Here is a 17643-nt window from a genome sequence, read left to right as displayed (position 1 = left end):
ACGACGCCCTCACATGTCCACTTTTATGTCCAAGAAGAAAAAAACCACCTCAGTTTCAGGAGCGCTTGATTTGACCAACTGTATGTACAGATGTTTTTGGGGGCGGGGCTCAGTTCAGCAAATTTAGAAACAATTATAATAAATATGAAGAAAAAAGACACGTCTTGTTTTGATGTTGAGTAAAATGTTTCTGTTACAAAGGACACGCCCACAGTTCCAGGACAACATTGCTCAATGATTTTTCAAAATAAAAGTCTGAGTCAAAATAATCAGAAAATAAAATAATTAGTTATTAATAATCAACAAACTGAATTTATTTTATATAATCACATTTATGTCGTGAAGAAAACTGTCAATCACAACAAACGCTCCTTCACAATAAAAGTCTTTCATAACCGCAGGGAAATGTAAAAATAAATAAATCTGACGTTCAAATTCAAAAAAAAGTAAACAATTGTAATATTCCTAAAATTCAAATGTGAGGTTTGACTAGAGACAGAGACTGGGCGTGGTCCCACCGAGTCTCTCACAAACAGCTGATCAGCTACAGGTCTGGTGTGATTGGTCCCCCGGCTGCAGGGCGTCACTTTGACCTGAAGAGGGCGTCCCAGTCCACAGACTCGGCTCCAGACTCTGCGTTGGACCTGGGGACGGACGGGAGGAAGGACTGCGTCTTCTGTCGGAACTCAGAGAACTGACAAAGACAAAGAGTCACGGTTTTAGTTTTTATGTCAAAATAACGATGGAACAATTTTGTCTCACTACAGTTAAACCGCTTTTATTGTGAAAAATGCGGCTCTGATGTCTTATTGTGAAAGAATCTTAGCAAATAGAAAATTATGTTTTTTTTTTTTAAATAAAATTATCATTTTAACAGTGAATTAAATGAATTTGAAAACTCTTTATTCTAATAAAATAATAATCAAAGATTTTACTAAAACAAAAAAGAAACTTTTTCATGTAAAATGTTGACGCAGTAAGTTTGTTGTTTTTTTCTTCTTTTAGCGTACACAGATACGTACGCTGTGAACTCCCAGGACTTTCCACACGGTGGCGCTCAGGAGTCCGACGCCACACCAGGCGAACAACGAGCCCCAGCCCAGCGCTCGGAGCGCCAGGGACGCTCCGCTCTCCGGGACCGCCGCCGTTGCCGCGACGCCCTGAGGACCAGACAGAGTCAGCAGGGCGGCGCTCTCGAGATTTACATTCCAACGTCTGATCGTAGAAACTTAAGGTGACAGTCTTTTGTTAAGAGACTAAAATCTGTTTGTAAAGCGTTCACTCTCCATTGACTGTGAGTGTTAGTGCCACAAAAAAAAAGTTGTAATTTTACTAGAATGATGACGTTTACTAGAGTCGTAAATTTAAGACTGATTTTTATATTTTCTCAATCTAGTTCTAGCTCTAATACACTGTTGTACTCTCCCACACCAAACCTCATAGAGTAAATCAGTGATTTTAGCTGCATGGACACTGGAGCTGCTGCTCCTCTGCTGCCTCGTGTGGTCACTTTGTGTCACTGACCTCAATCTAAATTTAGTTTTTCAAATGCCGAAGTGACAAAATAAGACAGTAGAACTCAGTGATGGAGGCAGCAGTGGATCAACAACTCCTGTGTGCTGTGATGTTAAAATCACTGATTTTCTCTATGGGGTTTGGTGTGGGAGAGTGAGCGCTTTACAAACTTCCGTTTCCTGTCTCACAGTGAGTGAGAGAGAGTGAAGAAGTTCACCTTGTTGAACCAGCCTGGGCTTTTTTTCTTGACCAGCGCTAACGTGGAGCCAAATCCTGCGATCATTCCTGCAGACGCCACCGCGGTCAGAAACACTGCACCTGCACACAGGAAGTCAGAAGACAAATCCAGCCGATGGTTTTCCATGAGGTTTTAAATGGACAGTACGTGTGTGTGTTTATGTAGTATGTAAGTATGTGTCTTACACGAGGACCAACTAAGCGTCATAAACTCAAACGTTTTAAAGTTTTATATCGACGACACTGAATTAAGTCTGGTTTTAAAACAATTCTTACACAGAAACCTCAAATTCACGGAAACACGTGACGTCCTGATACATTTAATGTGTAAGGTTGGAGAACGAGGAAAAACCTAAACATAAAGAGGAAGACCGCAGCAGGAGGAGTATTTTCGGATATCAGTATCTCTGATAAAACGACCGTTTTAAACATTCACGTTTGCGCCGAACTGTGTGTCACATTCCGCAGCAGACACACATAATGTTTACGAAGAGTTTGAGATTCATGGGGACGAATAAAATATAGTCAAATGTGTAAAATGACGGGTTTTTAAACGAAGTCTGGTAGCGCGGGAAGGTTCCGGTCACTGCTGTGACCTCAGAGCGGAACGGGCGTCAACGCAACAGAGCTAACGCTACACGGCTAGCACCTGTTCACCCTCATTCACGCTGTTACTGCTGTCTCACTCACGCTGTCATTCCCGTCTCACCCTTTAGCACGTGTCGTTTTTCCTCTTCTTCACCCTGAGCTTCTTCTCTTTCGTTCCCAGTCGCCGCCATGACATTACGGTCCGTCTGCGTCAAGTGTCCGGACAGAAACAAAGATCGTTTATTGTGCTTTAATTTTGTCTATGTGGTGGAAACATGAAAGAGGTCTCACTCTGCCTCCTAAATGTGAACAATGTGGGAAATAAAAAGAGATTTGTATTCATTTTTTAAATGATCACTTGTCATTTAATCTCTTATATTGTGTGTGTGTGTGTTGAGGGTGTTTGGGTGACTCATCATTTAACACAACACAACATGAGTTCAGTATATGAACACATTAACTCAACATATGATCATACATAATTATTATAACATACATTTACGGTTTGTTTCTTATGTCATGTGAGAAGCTGAAGAACAAAGTTCACAAACTTTATTTAACGTGTAGTTGATAACATGTTAAATGATTAATAAAGTTATCCTGAGTTTATAATCCTTAAATGAAATAATATTTTTATTTTCCTCTCGTGTGCTGTTAACACTGCCACGTCGCTAGGTGGCGACACTGACGGTAAAACGCCACATTGTAATGCTGTCACGTGACGACAATCGTTTATTTTTCTTGTAGCCAATCAGCGCGCGCTGAGGAGCTGTAACCCGGATGTAGCTGCAGAGAGGACCTGGACGTTTAAAACGTTAACTTAAATGTTAGCGAAACAAAAGACGATCAAAGATAAAACGTCACGTTTGTGAGGCCGAAGCGCGAACAAATGGCAGGTAAACACGTCACACACCTGTCAGTATGTTAGTGACGTCACTGTGACGCGGCAGAAAAACCGACGTGAGGTTTTGTGCCGTTTGACACACCGCGAGTAAACTTTAAAGTCTAAACTGTTTTCTCACACATTTAAACTGTGAGTGATTAAATATGACGTGAGATTTACGGTGAGTTGTCATGGTGACGCCGCCGCCTTGTAACAAGACAAAGAAAAGGCGGCGGCGGGAAACGATAACCACCGTAAACACACACGCGTGTAAATATATTGAATTCATCTTCATCTGAAGGACGTGATGACGTCACATTAATGGTGTTTGTGTGTGTGTTCTTTATCCGTCACATACCTTTATTTAAAGCTGCAACTCATTTTCATCATCAGTTATTCTCTCGATTAATTGTTTGGTTCATATTGTGTGTAAAAAATATTGATCAGTGTTTATAAAACGTGGAAACGATGACGTCATCAAACGTCTTGTTGTCTGATGTTGATTTCTTTGTTTATATGAAGCAAAGAAAAATAGAAAATATTCCCATTTAAGAAGCTGAAAAATGACAAAGTAGAAAATATTCACATTTAAGAAGCTGAAAAATGACAGAAAGTAGAAAATATTCACATTTAAGAAGCTGAAAAATGACAGAAAGTAGAAAATATTCACATTTAAGAAGCTGAAAAATGAAAGACTGATTAATAATCGATTCATTGAGCACTTGTTTCAGCTCTTGTTTTATTCTTCTCACATTTTAAACTGTTTCCTTTTATTGTCATTTGTTCTGTCTACTCATTCAGCGCCTGCTGCTATTGTTTCCCTCGTGGTTGTTTTATAAGCGTAGATTCTCTATAATCTGGCATCTTTCACGTTGACATGGTTGAATATCTATATGTTAAATAAACACATAAGATATAAACATATACTTATATACCAGTGCAGTGTGAGTAAATATAAAGAGTTAAATGACTGTGATCAGACTCTGTAAATGTAAATGTTTCTCTTTTCAGGCGAAAAGTCACATTCACTTCTTCATCTAACGCTTAAGGGTCGTGTTGTGAAATGTCGGTTAATCGATTGTTACGTGTAAAATAAAAGTGTTTTATTGTTAAATTAAATGAGTGTTTCGTAACTGCTTTTATAACCGGTTTCTCGCAGTTTCGTAAGCTTGGACAAACTAAACAAAGCCGCTTCACTTTCCCACACTTCCAGGCGTCACGTGAACGCGGCGTGCAATCTGATTGGCTCCGTCGCAGCGTCACGTTTAAAGAGCCTCCGCGAGCTGCGCTGTGATTGGCTGGCTGAGTTCACGCGCCAACATTTCAATAAAAAGGAGCCGCGGACGGTGAAGCTGCTTCAGTCTCTGCTCGCTCTCGGTCTGTGTTTGTCTCTGCTTCTGGACTTTTACCTCCCTTTTCTCCCTGTGACGTCACTGTGTGTGTGTAAAAATGCTGTCTGCTCGCGCTCCTCTCTCTGTAAAGGATGAAAACACACTCGTCAGTCAAACCAACAAAATGGCGCTGGACAAAGAAAACACGGTGAGAAGTCTCTTCTTCTTCTTCTTCTTCTTCTTCTTCTTCTTCTTCATCAACTCTCACGCCAAACTAACGGCAGCCATTTTCCTGAGCTGATTTCCATCCCGCTTCATGTTCCGTGAGGCTCACGTGATCGATGGCGTGTTGGCGCCAGTTTGTGGTCACTGTATTGATCTGTACTTTGTGTTGTTTTCAGCCTCCGAGTCTGAACAACACCCGCGTCCTGGCGTCAAAAACCGCGCGAAAAATCTTCAACGACGCTGAGGTAAGTGACGCTGAGTCCGCTGATGACTTCCGGTCTGAGGCTGACCGATCGCATTGATCATCTTCATTGAGCGGGAATGTGCGTCGATTGTGGCGCGAACGTGTCTGATCAGCTGTTTGATGTTGTCACGTGAGAAACAGCTGACATGAGATGATTTGTGTGATCACTGAAATAATCTGTAACATTTATAAATAAACATGACTCAGAATAAAGTAATCTGATTTAAACTCCCTCCTTACCTTAGACCTTAGTTCTCTTGTGCCTGTTGTGGCGCATCGGGCGGCAAGTTTCCATGTCCTTTCATCGGCAGCTATCATCTCTGCTTCTTCAGTAATCTGTTAATCTGAAATGAGTGAATTAGGTCCACTCATACAATCTGAATTAAAGGGGCCAGATTTAATCTGATTCCAGCTGCTGATAATCAATCATTTGAGGTTAAATGTTTACGTTGTTTCTTTTTGACACTTTGATGAGTGTTATTGATAAATTGTTGATCAATAAAAGGTTTTTTGTTTGTTTTTAGCCCAAAGTGGTGAAGAATAGCAGCGGTGGCGAGGAGGTGGAGCCTCTGCTCAAAGACAACCCCCGCCGCTTCGTCGTCTTCCCCATCCAGTACCACGACATCTGGCAGATGTACAAGAAGGCCGAGGCCTCGTTCTGGACGGCAGAGGAGGTACGAGCGTCCACTGCGGCGGGGAGGCGTGGCTGTGGGCGTGGTCACGTGGTGGTTAACGGCTTGTGTTTGTTCAGGTGGACCTGTCCAAGGACCTGCAGCACTGGGAGTCTCTGAAGGACGAGGAGAGGTACTTCATCTCACACGTGTTGGCGTTCTTCGCCGCCAGCGACGGCATCGTCAACGAGAACCTGGTGAGTGAGCGCGCGCTCATTTATTGATCCGGTATCGGTTCGATCGGCCGCCTGACCCTGTTGTTTCACTTTGTTGCCACCAGGTGGAGCGTTTCACACAGGAAGTGCAGGTGACGGAGGCGCGGTGTTTTTACGGTTTCCAGATCGCCATGGAGAACATTCACTCAGAGATGTACAGTCTCCTCATCAACACGTACATCAAAGAGCCACAAGAGAGGTGACTGTCCTCTGCTGTCCTCTGCTGTCCTCTCCTTCTTCTACTGTCCTCTGTCTCCTCTGTCCTCTGATGTGTCCTCTGTGCTGTTGTGTGATGGTGCGTTCACTGACCCTCAGAGAATACCTGTTCAATGCCATTGAGACTCTGCCGTGTGTGAAGAAGAAGGCCGACTGGGCGCTCAACTGGATCAGCAACAAGAGCGCCACCTTCGGTACAGCAGCCGCCTGTGTTTGTTCCTGTGGTGTCTGTGCTCTTATTGATCAGGTCTGGTTATTGATTGTGTGTATGTGTGTGTGTGTGGTCCAGGAGAGAGAGTGGTGGCCTTTGCGGCCGTGGAGGGAATCTTCTTCTCTGGATCGTTTGCTTCCATCTTCTGGCTGAAGAAGCGCGGCCTGATGCCCGGCCTGACCTTCTCCAACGAGCTCATCAGCAGAGACGAGGTGATGATGTCATCAGTGCGCACACACAGAGTTTACGGTGTCTCATGTTTAGGGCTGTAGCGATACACTAATCTCACGGTACACGATATTCAGCTCACGATAGGATTCCATCAGTCTCTGAGAGATTTTAAAGGGATCCATTTATTAAAGTGCAAACTGTAGTTTACAAGTAAATAAAGTGCAGTATTAAAATGAACAAGACTTTTATCCAAGTCCTCACTACTCCTCCTTTTCTTTTTTTTAAACCGAAATCCTCCCACACATCTGCTTTTAAATATAATGGTGCTGGACTTACTTACTTCTAATACTACCCGCCATTTTCTTGAATCTCCTCGGGTAAACGGGAAGATGAACACGTCTGTGTAAAGGGAGGATCTGGACGGGAATTTATCCATCTAAATCGCCCTGCTCATGTTATTGATTGATTATTGATTGGCTGTTTCAGGGTCTTCACTGTGACTTTGCGTGTTTGATGTTCAAACATCTGGTGAACAAGCCGAACTCGGAGGCCGTCACCAAGGTCATCAAGAACGCTGTGGAGATCGAGCAGGTGGGCGGAGTCACTCTTAACACGTGTGTGTGTGTGTGACCTGTGGTTGTGTGTGTGTGTGTGTGTGTGTTGACCTGTGGTTGTGTGTGTCTTCAGGAGTTCCTGACTGACGCTCTGCCTGTGAAGTTGATCGGGATGAACTGTGAGCTGATGAAACAGTACATTGAGTTTGTTGCTGACAGACTGATGCTGGAGCTCGGCTTTACAAAGGTAACCATGGTGACACACACACACACACACATACGTTGAATTGTGCCTTTTTAAAGGTGTGTGATGATGAGACGCGCAGGGGTACAGACCTCAGCTGGTAATGGGAGCTGAGTGCTGCTGAGACTCTGATCAGAGGACGAGTGGTTCACTGACAGACGACAGCAGCATGAGACAGACGCCACACTGAACACACCTGTGACGGACTGGCTCTGGTGTGAGTCCAGGACTAAGTGAGTGACATGGTCTCTGTTGTGTGCAGATCTACAGGGTTGAGAACCCCTTTGACTTCATGGAGAACATTTCTCTGGAGGGAAAGACCAACTTCTTTGAGAAGAGAGTGGGCGAGTACCAGAGGATGGGCGTGATGTCCACGACCACAGACCACACCTTCAGGCTGGACGCAGACTTCTGAGTGCAGCAGACTGTCGGTGCTACCCCACAGGATCCATGTGCCCCCTAGTGGACAGGTGGAGACACTGTTGGGTTTTTTAAGGACACTAAGCAGCGGACACAATGTTTACATAATATTATTAATTGGAGGGGCGCTGCTGCAGCTCTGAGAGGATCCTGATGTACTTTTATTTCAAATGTGTTTTTAAGTGTTTTATCTTTTATGATCCAAACGATTGAGGTTTTTACTCTTGTACAGTTTTATATGTAATAAAGATTCAAAGTGTGATTCTGCTCCTCACTCTTTCATCAAATTAAATGAAAAAAGACTTTTTCAAAATAAGACTCAAGACACATTTGGTCCAGAGGGAAAATAAATGTATCTGTAAATTAGTTTCTACATTGGTAGACAGTTCTGACTAAAACATTGGTTTATTTTATCACAATTATGACTCCGTTGTTTAAAGGAAAGTCACAAAAAAGTCAGTCGCTCTTATTTTGAAAAGCCAAGATGGAAAAATAAAATCCAGTTTGATTCAGGAAAAAAAGGGACAATGATACTGATCAGGACACGAGGGGACACGAGGACACGAGATTACGTTTCCAGCTGCCCTGTGTGTGTGCGCGCGCGCGATTTTTTCCACTCTTGTCACTTGAGCGCTGCTGACGTCATATGCGGAAGTAAACAGTAGAGGTAACGGCGCAGATCCGCGCGGCGGTAAAAATGTTCGTTTCCAGCTCGAGACAGACGTTTTTAAAGCCGGTGAGTCTCAACGTTACTCCTTCGTGTATGACGTCACCGATTAATCGACAGACGAGCGATGCAGATAAGTTGAATATCGTCCGTGTTTTCTGTCGTGTCACGTGGCATCAGTGCTTTTGTTAGTTCTGGTGAATTTGGGTTAAAGTTTATTCACCATTCTCGTCCTAATTTCATAGAATATGGAGCTAATGAGTTGAAGTTAGGGTCGATACGTTCCGCTCTGTGCGAAGCATTAATATGATGATTTCACCGGAACAGAAACAGGAAGCGGGTGTTCGTGTGGGCCGAATGGAAGAGCGACGCAGCGTCAGTGTTGCTGTGACTGTGCTGCGGTCTTCTTGTTCCTTACGTTACGCAGATTTGTTAGAAGAGGCTTCAATGACTCAAATGTCGTGTGGAGTTTGGCGCGGCAAAATGGAAACATGTCAATGACGCTGCGTGAGTCGTCACGTTTGACTTTACGACAATAATACACGTTAACGGCAGGGCGGTAACCGTCGATCAGCTGATTCAAACTGAATAAAAATGATTAGGATTTTTGTGACATTTGTGCTGAGTCATTTAAAGACATCATTCTTCTGTTGTTGTAATAAACAGACACGTGACACATTTTTACACAGTGCAAATATGCGACATGTATGGAATGATTTGGTTCCAGTGATTTGGTCCAGGATTCCGGTCCCTGGTCATGAGTTGAGTTGGTCTTTCACAGTCTCACGGGCGTCTCCTCCACAGGTGATTCCCTTCGCCGGGACGATCCTCGGTGGTTTGTGTCCAGGTGAGATGGTTCTCATCCAGGGTTCAGTTCCGTCAGACTCTGACAGGTGAGTCTGTGCGTTAGCGTTCGACCTGCGAACACCTGATTTAAATGTCCTCCCGACAGAGGACTTTACGGTAAAAGTTTGTGGAACCAAAGAATCAGGCTGATTTAAGGGAAATCAGCTTCTGCTTTTCAAAATAAAAGTTCACTCCATCTGCGTCTCAGTGCACGTTTAACAGCTCGTGTTTTTTTATTTTGAAAAGCAGAAGCTGATTTCCCTTAAATCAGCTGGAAGTCTGAAGTCTTTTCACTCTCCTGTGATCATCCTGTCATCACGTGTTCGTCTCATTACCGCTCAGGAACGAGCGTCCAATCACAGACGAGATTAACCGTCACATGTTTGTGACGTCAGCGTCTCAGGACTGTGATCCTTAAACGTTTGAATAAAGTTCTCTTTAAAAAAAAAAGGAACAGAAGAAATGTTTTGGACAATTCTACAGCCATAGAATCTGAATAAATCCTCATGGTGATCAGAAGAGGGTTGATTTCAGCGTTCGATATTTTAACCGCAGCATTCTTTGTGCGATGAGATTACAGAGAACCCCCCTACCCTCCCTCCTCCCTCCTCCCTTCTACCAATTCACTTTGTCAACTACTTCACAAAAAAGTAGATGACATTCGCTCTTCTTTCTCAACCCCACCTCCTGATCTCACCACTCTACCAACCACACATTCAGCTCCTTCTCTATCCTCTTTCACCCCTCTATCTCAGGATCAAGTTCTTTCCCTAATAACCTCTGCCCGCCCCACCTCCTGCCCCCTTGACCCTATCCCCTCTCACCTTCTTGAGTCAATTGCTTCTGATCTTCTTCCTTTCCTCACCCACCTCATTAACACATCTCTATCATCTGGTTGCTTTCCGGACTCTCTTAAAGGGGACATATTATACCCTATTTCCCCCATTAAAATAGTTCCCTGGTGTCCTAATGAACATGTCAGTGACATGCTTTGGTCAAAATACCATAAGGATGAAGCATCATAGCAGTTCAATAACCCTGCTAAACCCGCCCCTTTCAGAACGCTCGGTTTTCGTGCTTGGTTCCTTTACATGCAAATGAGACACAGGCAAACACACACCCACTTCTTCCAGGGGGTTTCTGATTTGTCCTCGTTACAGCGCTTTACAGCTCTATTCGTCTCCCCCTCCCTCCACTAGTTCTCTGACAATATCAACATGGCAGCGTGCGCAGAAAACAGCCAGAGTGCCGTCACAGGAAGAGACGTTCTACATAAGGATCGAGCCGAACAGTGCCGAACTGTTAATCAGTTAAAAACACTTAGGAACAGCACCACTGATCGCCAGCGGCGCGCGGCGAGCTGCATAAGCTGGCGCTGTATGTTACTGTATCAGACCGGTGACTATGCTCCGGAGACCTCGTCACCGCGGCACCGCTGATCGCCAGCGGCGAGCGGCGAGCTGCCTAAACGCATACAGCGGCCGTTTAGGCGGCTCACCGCTGGCGATCAGCGGTGCTGCGGTGGCGATCAGCGGTGCCGCGGTGGCGAGGTCTCCGGAGCATAGTCACCGGTCTGCACCGGAGCTGGCGATCAGTCGCATACAGCGGCCGTTTAGGCGGCTCGCCGCTGGCGATCAGCGGTGGCGATCAGCTGATTTTCACAGAGAGTGCAGCACCTCTGCACAGAGAGTGCAGCACCGCTGATCGCCAGTGGCGAGCGGCATAAACTGCCGCTCGCCGCTGTATATGTGATTGTATCAGACTGAGTCTGTGCTCCGGTCATGGAGGACGTACTGAACAAATATTTTTAATTAGGACGTGTCAGAATGGTCAGTTATGAGCTCTATGTGACCTTTTCTTAACAACGTGTGTGTGTTTGTACGTCGGTGAAATACGTCCCCTGACTAAATACGGCGACCGCTGTCTAGTGCGAACACACGAACACACGTTTGCTGACTTTATCCGGCACATTAGCTTCATATATCAAATCCTCTGTGGAAGTTTGTGTAAAACACTGTGCTCCACTGTGCAGCCACGAACAGCACACTTGTCCCTCTGCGTTGACATAATACCACTCTTCCTCCCTCGCCTGCACTCTCGCAGGGACAAGGTGGAGCTAAGGTGGAGCTCTCGAAGTAAACTTACTGGTGGGGCGGTAACATTCGCGGTGAAATGCGCATGCTGACGTCATAAACGCAGGGAATTCAACATCGAGTGTTTTATCGCCTATACTTACACTAAGGGGAACCACGAAAACATGACGGAGTATTCTTTTTCCACACTTTGGTGACTGGTAGGGCCCCCAGAGTCCCAAATATAAGTATTAAAATGGTTAAAAAGTTGATTTTGCGTAATATGTCCCCTTTAAAGAGGCCAGAGTGACCCCCCTCCTTAAAAAACCCACCCTTGACCCGTCTGAAGTAAATAACTACAGACCTGTCTCTCTTCTTCCTTTTCTCTCCAAAACTCTGGAGCGTGCTATCTTTAATCAACTCTCCTCCTACCTTCACCGGAACAACCTTCTTGATCCTCTTCAGTCTGGTTTTAAAGCAGGTCACTCGACCGAAACTGCACTCCTTGCTGTCACTGAGCAACTCCACACTGCCAGGGCTGCCTCTCTCTCCTCTCTGCTCATCCTCTTGGACCTTTCTGCAGCGTTTGACACAGTTAACCACCAGATCCTTATTTCCTCCCTTCAAGAACTAGGTGTCTCAGGCTCTGCACTTACCCTACTCTCGTCCTATCTTCAAAACCGAACATACAGAGTAACCTGGAGAGGATCTGTGTCGGAACCCTGTCCTCTAGCTACTGGGGTCCCTCAGGGTTCTGTCTTGGGCCCTCTCCTCTTCTCTCTATACACCAACTCTCTTGGTTCTGTTATTCTCTCTCATGGTTTTTCCTATCACAGCTACGCCGACGACACCCAACTCATCCTCTCTTTTCCCAGCTCCGACACAAATGTAGCAGAACGGATCTCCGCTTGTCTGACCGACATCTCTCAGTGGATGTCTGACCATCACCTGAAACTCAATCTCAACAAGACTGAGTTTCTTTTTCTCCCAGGAAAGGGCTCTCCCACCACAGACCTAACCATCACCCTCGACAACTCTGTGGTAACTCCGTCTCATACCGCAAGGAACCTGGGTGTGACACTTGATGACCATCTCTCCCTCACTGCCAACATTGCTGCAACAGCTCGATCTTGCAGATACATGTTGCACAACATCAGAAGGATACGGCCTCTTCTAACCCAGGAGGCGGCACAGGTTCTGGTCCAGGCTCTTGTCATCTCATGCTTGGATTACTGCAACTCCCTCCTGGCTGGTCTCCCTTCGGTGCCATACGACCCCTGCAACTCATCCAGAATGCAGCAGCTCGACTGGTCTTCAATTTACCAAAATTCTCCCACACTACACCGCTCCTCCGCTCCCTTCACTGGCTTCCTGTAGCTGCTCGCATCCGCTTCAAGACTCTAGTGCTTGCGTTCCATGCTACAAACGGATCTGGTCCAGCCTACATCCAGGACATGATCAAAACCTACACCTCAGCCCGCCCACTTCGCTCTGCATCGGCAAACCGGCTCCCTGCCCCCTCACTGAGAGGATCGCAGAGGCATTTACAGAACTCGAGACTGTTCACTGTCCTCGCTCCCAAATGGTGGAACGAGCTCCCCATCGACATCCGGACAGCAGAACGCCTCCACATCTTCCGCCGCCGACTAAAAACACATTTCTTCCGACTCTACCTCGACTAAGACGATAACGACGACGACAACAAAAAAAAAACAAAAAACTATTTATCGCACTTATGACTAGCACTTCATAGTTTGATTTACTTGAAGCTCTTACTTACTTCTAGCTCTTATTTGTACCCAAATGTTTAAATGCACTTATTGTATGTCGCTTTGGATAAAAGCGTCTGCTAAATGACATGTAATGTAATGTAAAAGAACCAAACAACGTAAACTCCACAAAGTCAGTTTCCTGATTTGAATGAACACTGACGTAACGTTGAGGTAAAGTTGACATAAAGGTAACGTAAAGTTGACATAAAAGTAACGTAAAGTTGATGTAATGTTGACGTAAAGTCGTCGTAACATTAACGTAACGGTAACGTAAAGGTAACGTAAAGTTGATCTAAAGTTGACGTAAAGGTAACGTAACGTTGACATAAAAATGACGTAACGTTGACGTAACAATGACGAAACGTTGGCATAACGTTGACGTAACGTTATAAACTTGTCACGTGCCAAAATCACTTAACGTTCATCGAACACTTTCCATGGTTTATAAAAAAATAGCATCGTGACGGTGAATGTTTCCGAGCGTCTGGAATAATCGTGCGTCTGCGTTGTCTCGCAGGTTCCAGGTGGACTTCACGTGTGGCAGCAGCATGAAGCCGCGCGCCGACGTGGCGTTTCACTTCAACCCGAGGTTTCGCAGGTCGCCGTGCGTCGTGTGCAACACGCTGCAGAAGGAGCGCTGGGGCCGCGAGGAGATCCTGCACCAGGCGCCGTTCACCGCCGGCGAGGCCTTCGAGCTCGTCGTCCTCGTCCTCAGAGACGAATTCAAGGTGACGACACTCGATGAACGCGTGACCGACGGCTGAGTGTCAATGGAGCACAGCGTTCTCAGTTCTTGCTCTTGACCTGCAGGTGGCAGTGAACGGTGCCCACGTGTTGCAGTACAAACACCGTGTGGCGCTGGAACGCGTCGACACGCTCTGTATCTCTGGAAAGGTCAGCGTTGGAGCTGTGGGCGTGGTCCCGCCAGCGACGGTGAGTCTGTGTCTTCTTTTGTGTCTTCATGTGACGCTTCTGTGACAAGGGGGCGTGACTGTTGTTGTTGTTTAGATTTCTCCAGCTGCCAGTCCGACCAATCAGGACTCAGAGAGGAAGGTGAGAAGTTTGTTTATGTGAATCACTTCATACGCTGATGATATGCAAATAATAATTCACATTTTCTTCATCTCACAGTTTTAATACATATATGTGTGTATATATATATATATATAAATACATTTATGTGTATACATATATACAGTATGCAAATGAGAATCTGTAATTGATCTGTAAAAAAACAGATTCAGCCAAACTTCAATATTTAATTTCTTCCACTTGAAGTTGTTCATTAATGTCTTCTTCATTGCTAACTCCATGCTATCTCTATGCTAACTCCCTTCGTTTTAATTTCCTGCTCAGATCAAATGATCACATGAAATAAAAAACAACAGGATTTTAATTTAAGTTGTGTGTGTTTGTGTGCGATTTACAACGTAAACTTCACGTTTATTTAAGTCATGATTGTGTTTCACACAAATAACAAATCCTGAAAGATTCTGATCATTTGCTGGAATTTAGTCATTTTTTTCCCTCTTTGTAAGTGACTAATGTACGCTAACATATGCTTACATATGCTTGTGTATGCTAACATACGCTAGCATATGCTAAAGTATGTTTACACATGGAATTTAGTCATTTTTTTCCCTCTTTGTAAGTGACTAATGTACGCTAACATATGCTAGCGTATGCTAACATACGCTATCATATGCTAAAGTATATTTACACATGCGAGCGTATGCTAACATATGCTTACATAAGATAACGTATGCTAACATAATCTAACATTAACAAACTTCCAGCAAAATTTAATCCCAAAAAAACCCATCCATCCATTTTGAAAATGTTCACAATAAAAGCTGTTTTTCTTGTTTCTTACTGAAAATATTTCACATTCTGTTTTTCAGGCAATAATTTCCTTGTCAGGAAACTTGGTGAGTTTCACTGATGCATGATGGTCTTTGTAGTTTAACAAGCAATGATTCTTTGAGTGTGTGTGTGTGTGTGCGCGTGCAGCTGGTTCCGTTCACTGGTAACCTTAGCGACGGCCTCAAAGTCGGACGAAGCATCTCCATCAAAGCAGAAACAAATGAAAACGCTCGCAGGTAACCAGCAAACAGATTTGTAAGAACATGTTCTATTATGGGATGTTGTTTACAGGTCACGACTTTATGTTTATCATTTCTTTGTTTATGTTTTGTTTGTTTATGTTTATTTGTTTTGTTTGTTTGTTTGCTTGTACAGTTTCTGCGTGAACCTGCGACCTGTTTGTTTGTTTGTTTGTTTTTAGTTATTTGTTTGTTTGTTTGTGTTTGTTTGTTTGTATAGTTTCTGCGTGAACCTGCGGCCTGTTTGTTTGTTTGTTTGTTTTTAGTTATTTGTTTGTTTGTTTGTATAGTTTCTGCGTGAACCCGTGACCTGTTTGTTTGTTTATGTTTATCATTTGTTTGTTTATGTTTATTTATTTATTTGTTTGTGTTTGTTTATTTATTTATGTTTGTGTTTGTTTATTTGTGTTTGTTTGTATAGTTTCTGCGTGAACCTGTGACCTGTTTGTTTGTTTATGTTTATCATTTGTTTGTTTATGTTTATTTATTCATTTGTTTGTGTTTGTTTGTTTGTTTATTTATGTTTGTGTTTGTTTATTTGTGTTTGTTTGTATAGTTTCTGCGTGAACCTGCGACCTTCAGACGGCGGTGACATCGTGCTGCACCTGAACCCTCGGCTCACAGTCTCCGCCTTCATCAGGAACTCCTTCCTGTGCGAGAGCTGGGGCATCGAGGAGAAGACGCTGGACTCGTTCCCCTTCACCGCCGGACAGTACTTTGAGGTGTGTGGTGACCTTTGACCTCTGTGTGACAAACATTTCAAATGTTCCCAAACTAAAGATTGTTTGTTTGTCGCAGATGATCGTCCGATGTGACTCGCACTTCTTCAGAGTCGCTGTGAACGGAACCCACCTGCTGGACTACAAACATCGGGTCCAGGACCTGGACCGGATCAAAGTGGTGGAGGTTCAGGGAGACGTCCGTCTGCTGGACGTCAAGGTCTTCTGATCACACACACAGACACAGGAAGTGCCTGCTGCTGCTATTGCACCAGACCAGCAGGGGGCGTCTCAGGGTCGAGGAGACGTTTATTTCTGGAAATGCTTCATTACATTACATTTACTTTTATCCACAATAACAGCTTCACTGATTGGTTGATTGATGAGCAGATGACACACCCCCTTATCAACTCTGCGTGAAAGATGCATCGACGAGGACGACGTCCCGCGCTGAGAAGACGCCGGAGGACGCGTCCCCGACTCCAAGGGTTATTCATGACTAAACTAATGTAATTTGATAACTTCTCTTTAACACGAGTCACGCGTGGATTTGAATGTTTTACATCACGACGATGATGAAGATGAAGATGAAGATGAAGACGCAAACCTGGAAGATTCTGGCGATTTTGAATATTTCGCTTCAGATTAAAGAAAAACTGTCATTTGTTTACAAATAAACAACGAATGAAACTAAAATTAAATTTTTTTTTGTCCGGATTTGAACGGTAAAAGCAAAGTTTCAACAAGGGCAAAAATAATGATTTTATTTAGAGTCAGTGAAGCTGAGAAATCACAGAAAATATTCACATTTAACAAGAAGTTCATGTTGGACGTTGACTGAAGACGCTACGACCTCGTGGTCACAAACGAAGACGCCGCGTCCTCACCACTCTGCCGCTTCCTGGCGACTGCTGCACTTTGTCCCCTTTCTTCAGTTTGGATGTTGAACTTTAAGTTGTGTTGTTCTGTAGAAGAATTGAACCCCTGACATGTGAACTGCACTGCAGGGTTCTTGTCCACTGAGCCACCTGCTCCTGTGTTTCTTCAGGTTTTCTTCAAACCTTTGACTGTTTTCATTAAATCTTTTCATCACAGGATTTGAACTCACAACCTGAGGCACACAAGTCTTGCTTTTACAGCAGAAGCTATTCTAAGCACGTTCTTGGTGTTTTTAAGTTCTGTTTCAGGTTCAAAGTTTTAAAAGTGTGTGAACTTGACATCATTGTAAGATTAGAACTTATAACCTCAGAGATACAAGTCATTGATCGTGAAGCTGGCAGACCAGCTGGCAGACCTTGGAGTCCCTACTCCCACCTGCAACTGGATCCTGGACTTCCTGACCGAAAGGCCCCAGGCGGTGAAGATGGGAGGACGGGTGTCTGCTGAAATCAGAGTCAGCACCAGATCACCACAGGGCTGCTGCCTCAGCCCCAAACTCTTCACCCTGTACACACATGACTGTGTCTCCACCCAGGACAGCTCCATCATCATCATCAAATACGCTGATGACACCACCATCCTCGGGCTCATCAAGGGGGGAGTCGAGTCAGGATACAGGGCCCTGGTCAACAACATCATTGTCTATGGAGAGAAGAACGACCTCCTCCTCAACACAGACAAGACCAAGGAATTAATCCTGGACTTCAGGAGAAACCCCCCCCTCTACAGCCTCTATTCATTAGTGGGACGGAGGTGGAGAGGACAGACAGCTACAGGTTCCTGGGACTGCAGGTCACATCT

General features: G+C 44.5%; 3 protein-coding genes and 1 non-coding gene across 7 annotated transcripts; 3 read left to right on the top strand and 1 right to left on the bottom strand.

Annotated features, from left to right (window-relative positions):
• Window positions 1-312: 312 nt before the first annotated feature.
• Window positions 313-2615, bottom strand: tmem242 (transmembrane protein 242). Its single transcript, XM_058613073.1, has 4 exons — window positions 2462-2615; window positions 1733-1833; window positions 1023-1160; window positions 313-694 (listed from the first exon to the last, which is right to left on the bottom strand). The coding sequence occupies exons 1-4, from the start codon at window positions 2529-2531 to the stop codon at window positions 584-586; spliced, it is 420 nt and encodes a 139-aa protein (XP_058469056.1). The 5' UTR covers window positions 2532-2615; the 3' UTR covers window positions 313-583.
• Window positions 2616-4579: 1964 nt separating this feature from the next.
• Window positions 4580-7987, top strand: LOC131443410 (ribonucleoside-diphosphate reductase subunit M2-like). The gene is made up of 10 exons (XM_058613027.1): window positions 4580-4762; window positions 4956-5024; window positions 5548-5697; window positions 5775-5891; window positions 5975-6108; window positions 6225-6319; window positions 6415-6548; window positions 6994-7098; window positions 7195-7308; window positions 7568-7987. Exons 1-10 carry the CDS (start codon window positions 4673-4675, stop codon window positions 7718-7720), a joined length of 1161 nt encoding a protein of 386 aa, XP_058469010.1. The 5' UTR covers window positions 4580-4672; the 3' UTR covers window positions 7721-7987.
• LOC131444234 (small nucleolar RNA SNORD94) lies at window positions 7366-7500 on the top strand. The gene has a single exon (XR_009233706.1). It is a non-coding gene; the product is annotated as a small nucleolar RNA SNORD94 (small nucleolar RNA).
• Window positions 7988-8336: 349 nt separating the features above from the next.
• Window positions 8337-16597, top strand: LOC131443422 (galectin-8-like). Of its 4 annotated transcripts, none has more exons than XM_058613043.1 (9): window positions 8337-8461; window positions 9197-9285; window positions 13600-13810; window positions 13893-14015; window positions 14091-14135; window positions 14984-15010; window positions 15093-15181; window positions 15741-15906; window positions 15983-16597. In XM_058613043.1, the coding sequence occupies exons 1-9, from the start codon at window positions 8423-8425 to the stop codon at window positions 16130-16132; spliced, it is 939 nt and encodes a 312-aa protein (XP_058469026.1). In that variant the 5' UTR covers window positions 8337-8422; the 3' UTR covers window positions 16133-16597. The 4 variants fall into 4 exon arrangements, with proteins under 4 accessions (XP_058469026.1, XP_058469027.1, XP_058469029.1 ...); XM_058613045.1 differs by lacking the exon at window positions 8337-8461 and adding an exon at window positions 8521-8899; XM_058613044.1 differs by lacking the exon at window positions 14091-14135.
• Window positions 16598-17643: the final 1046 nt, after the last annotated feature.

The sequence above is a fragment of the Solea solea genome, chromosome 17 (assembly GCF_958295425.1).
Source record: "Solea solea chromosome 17, fSolSol10.1, whole genome shotgun sequence".
NCBI lineage: Eukaryota > Metazoa > Chordata > Actinopteri > Pleuronectiformes > Soleidae > Solea > Solea solea.
Note: the sequence above shows the minus strand (reverse complement) of the source record. Positions and strands in the feature narration are given on the sequence as shown.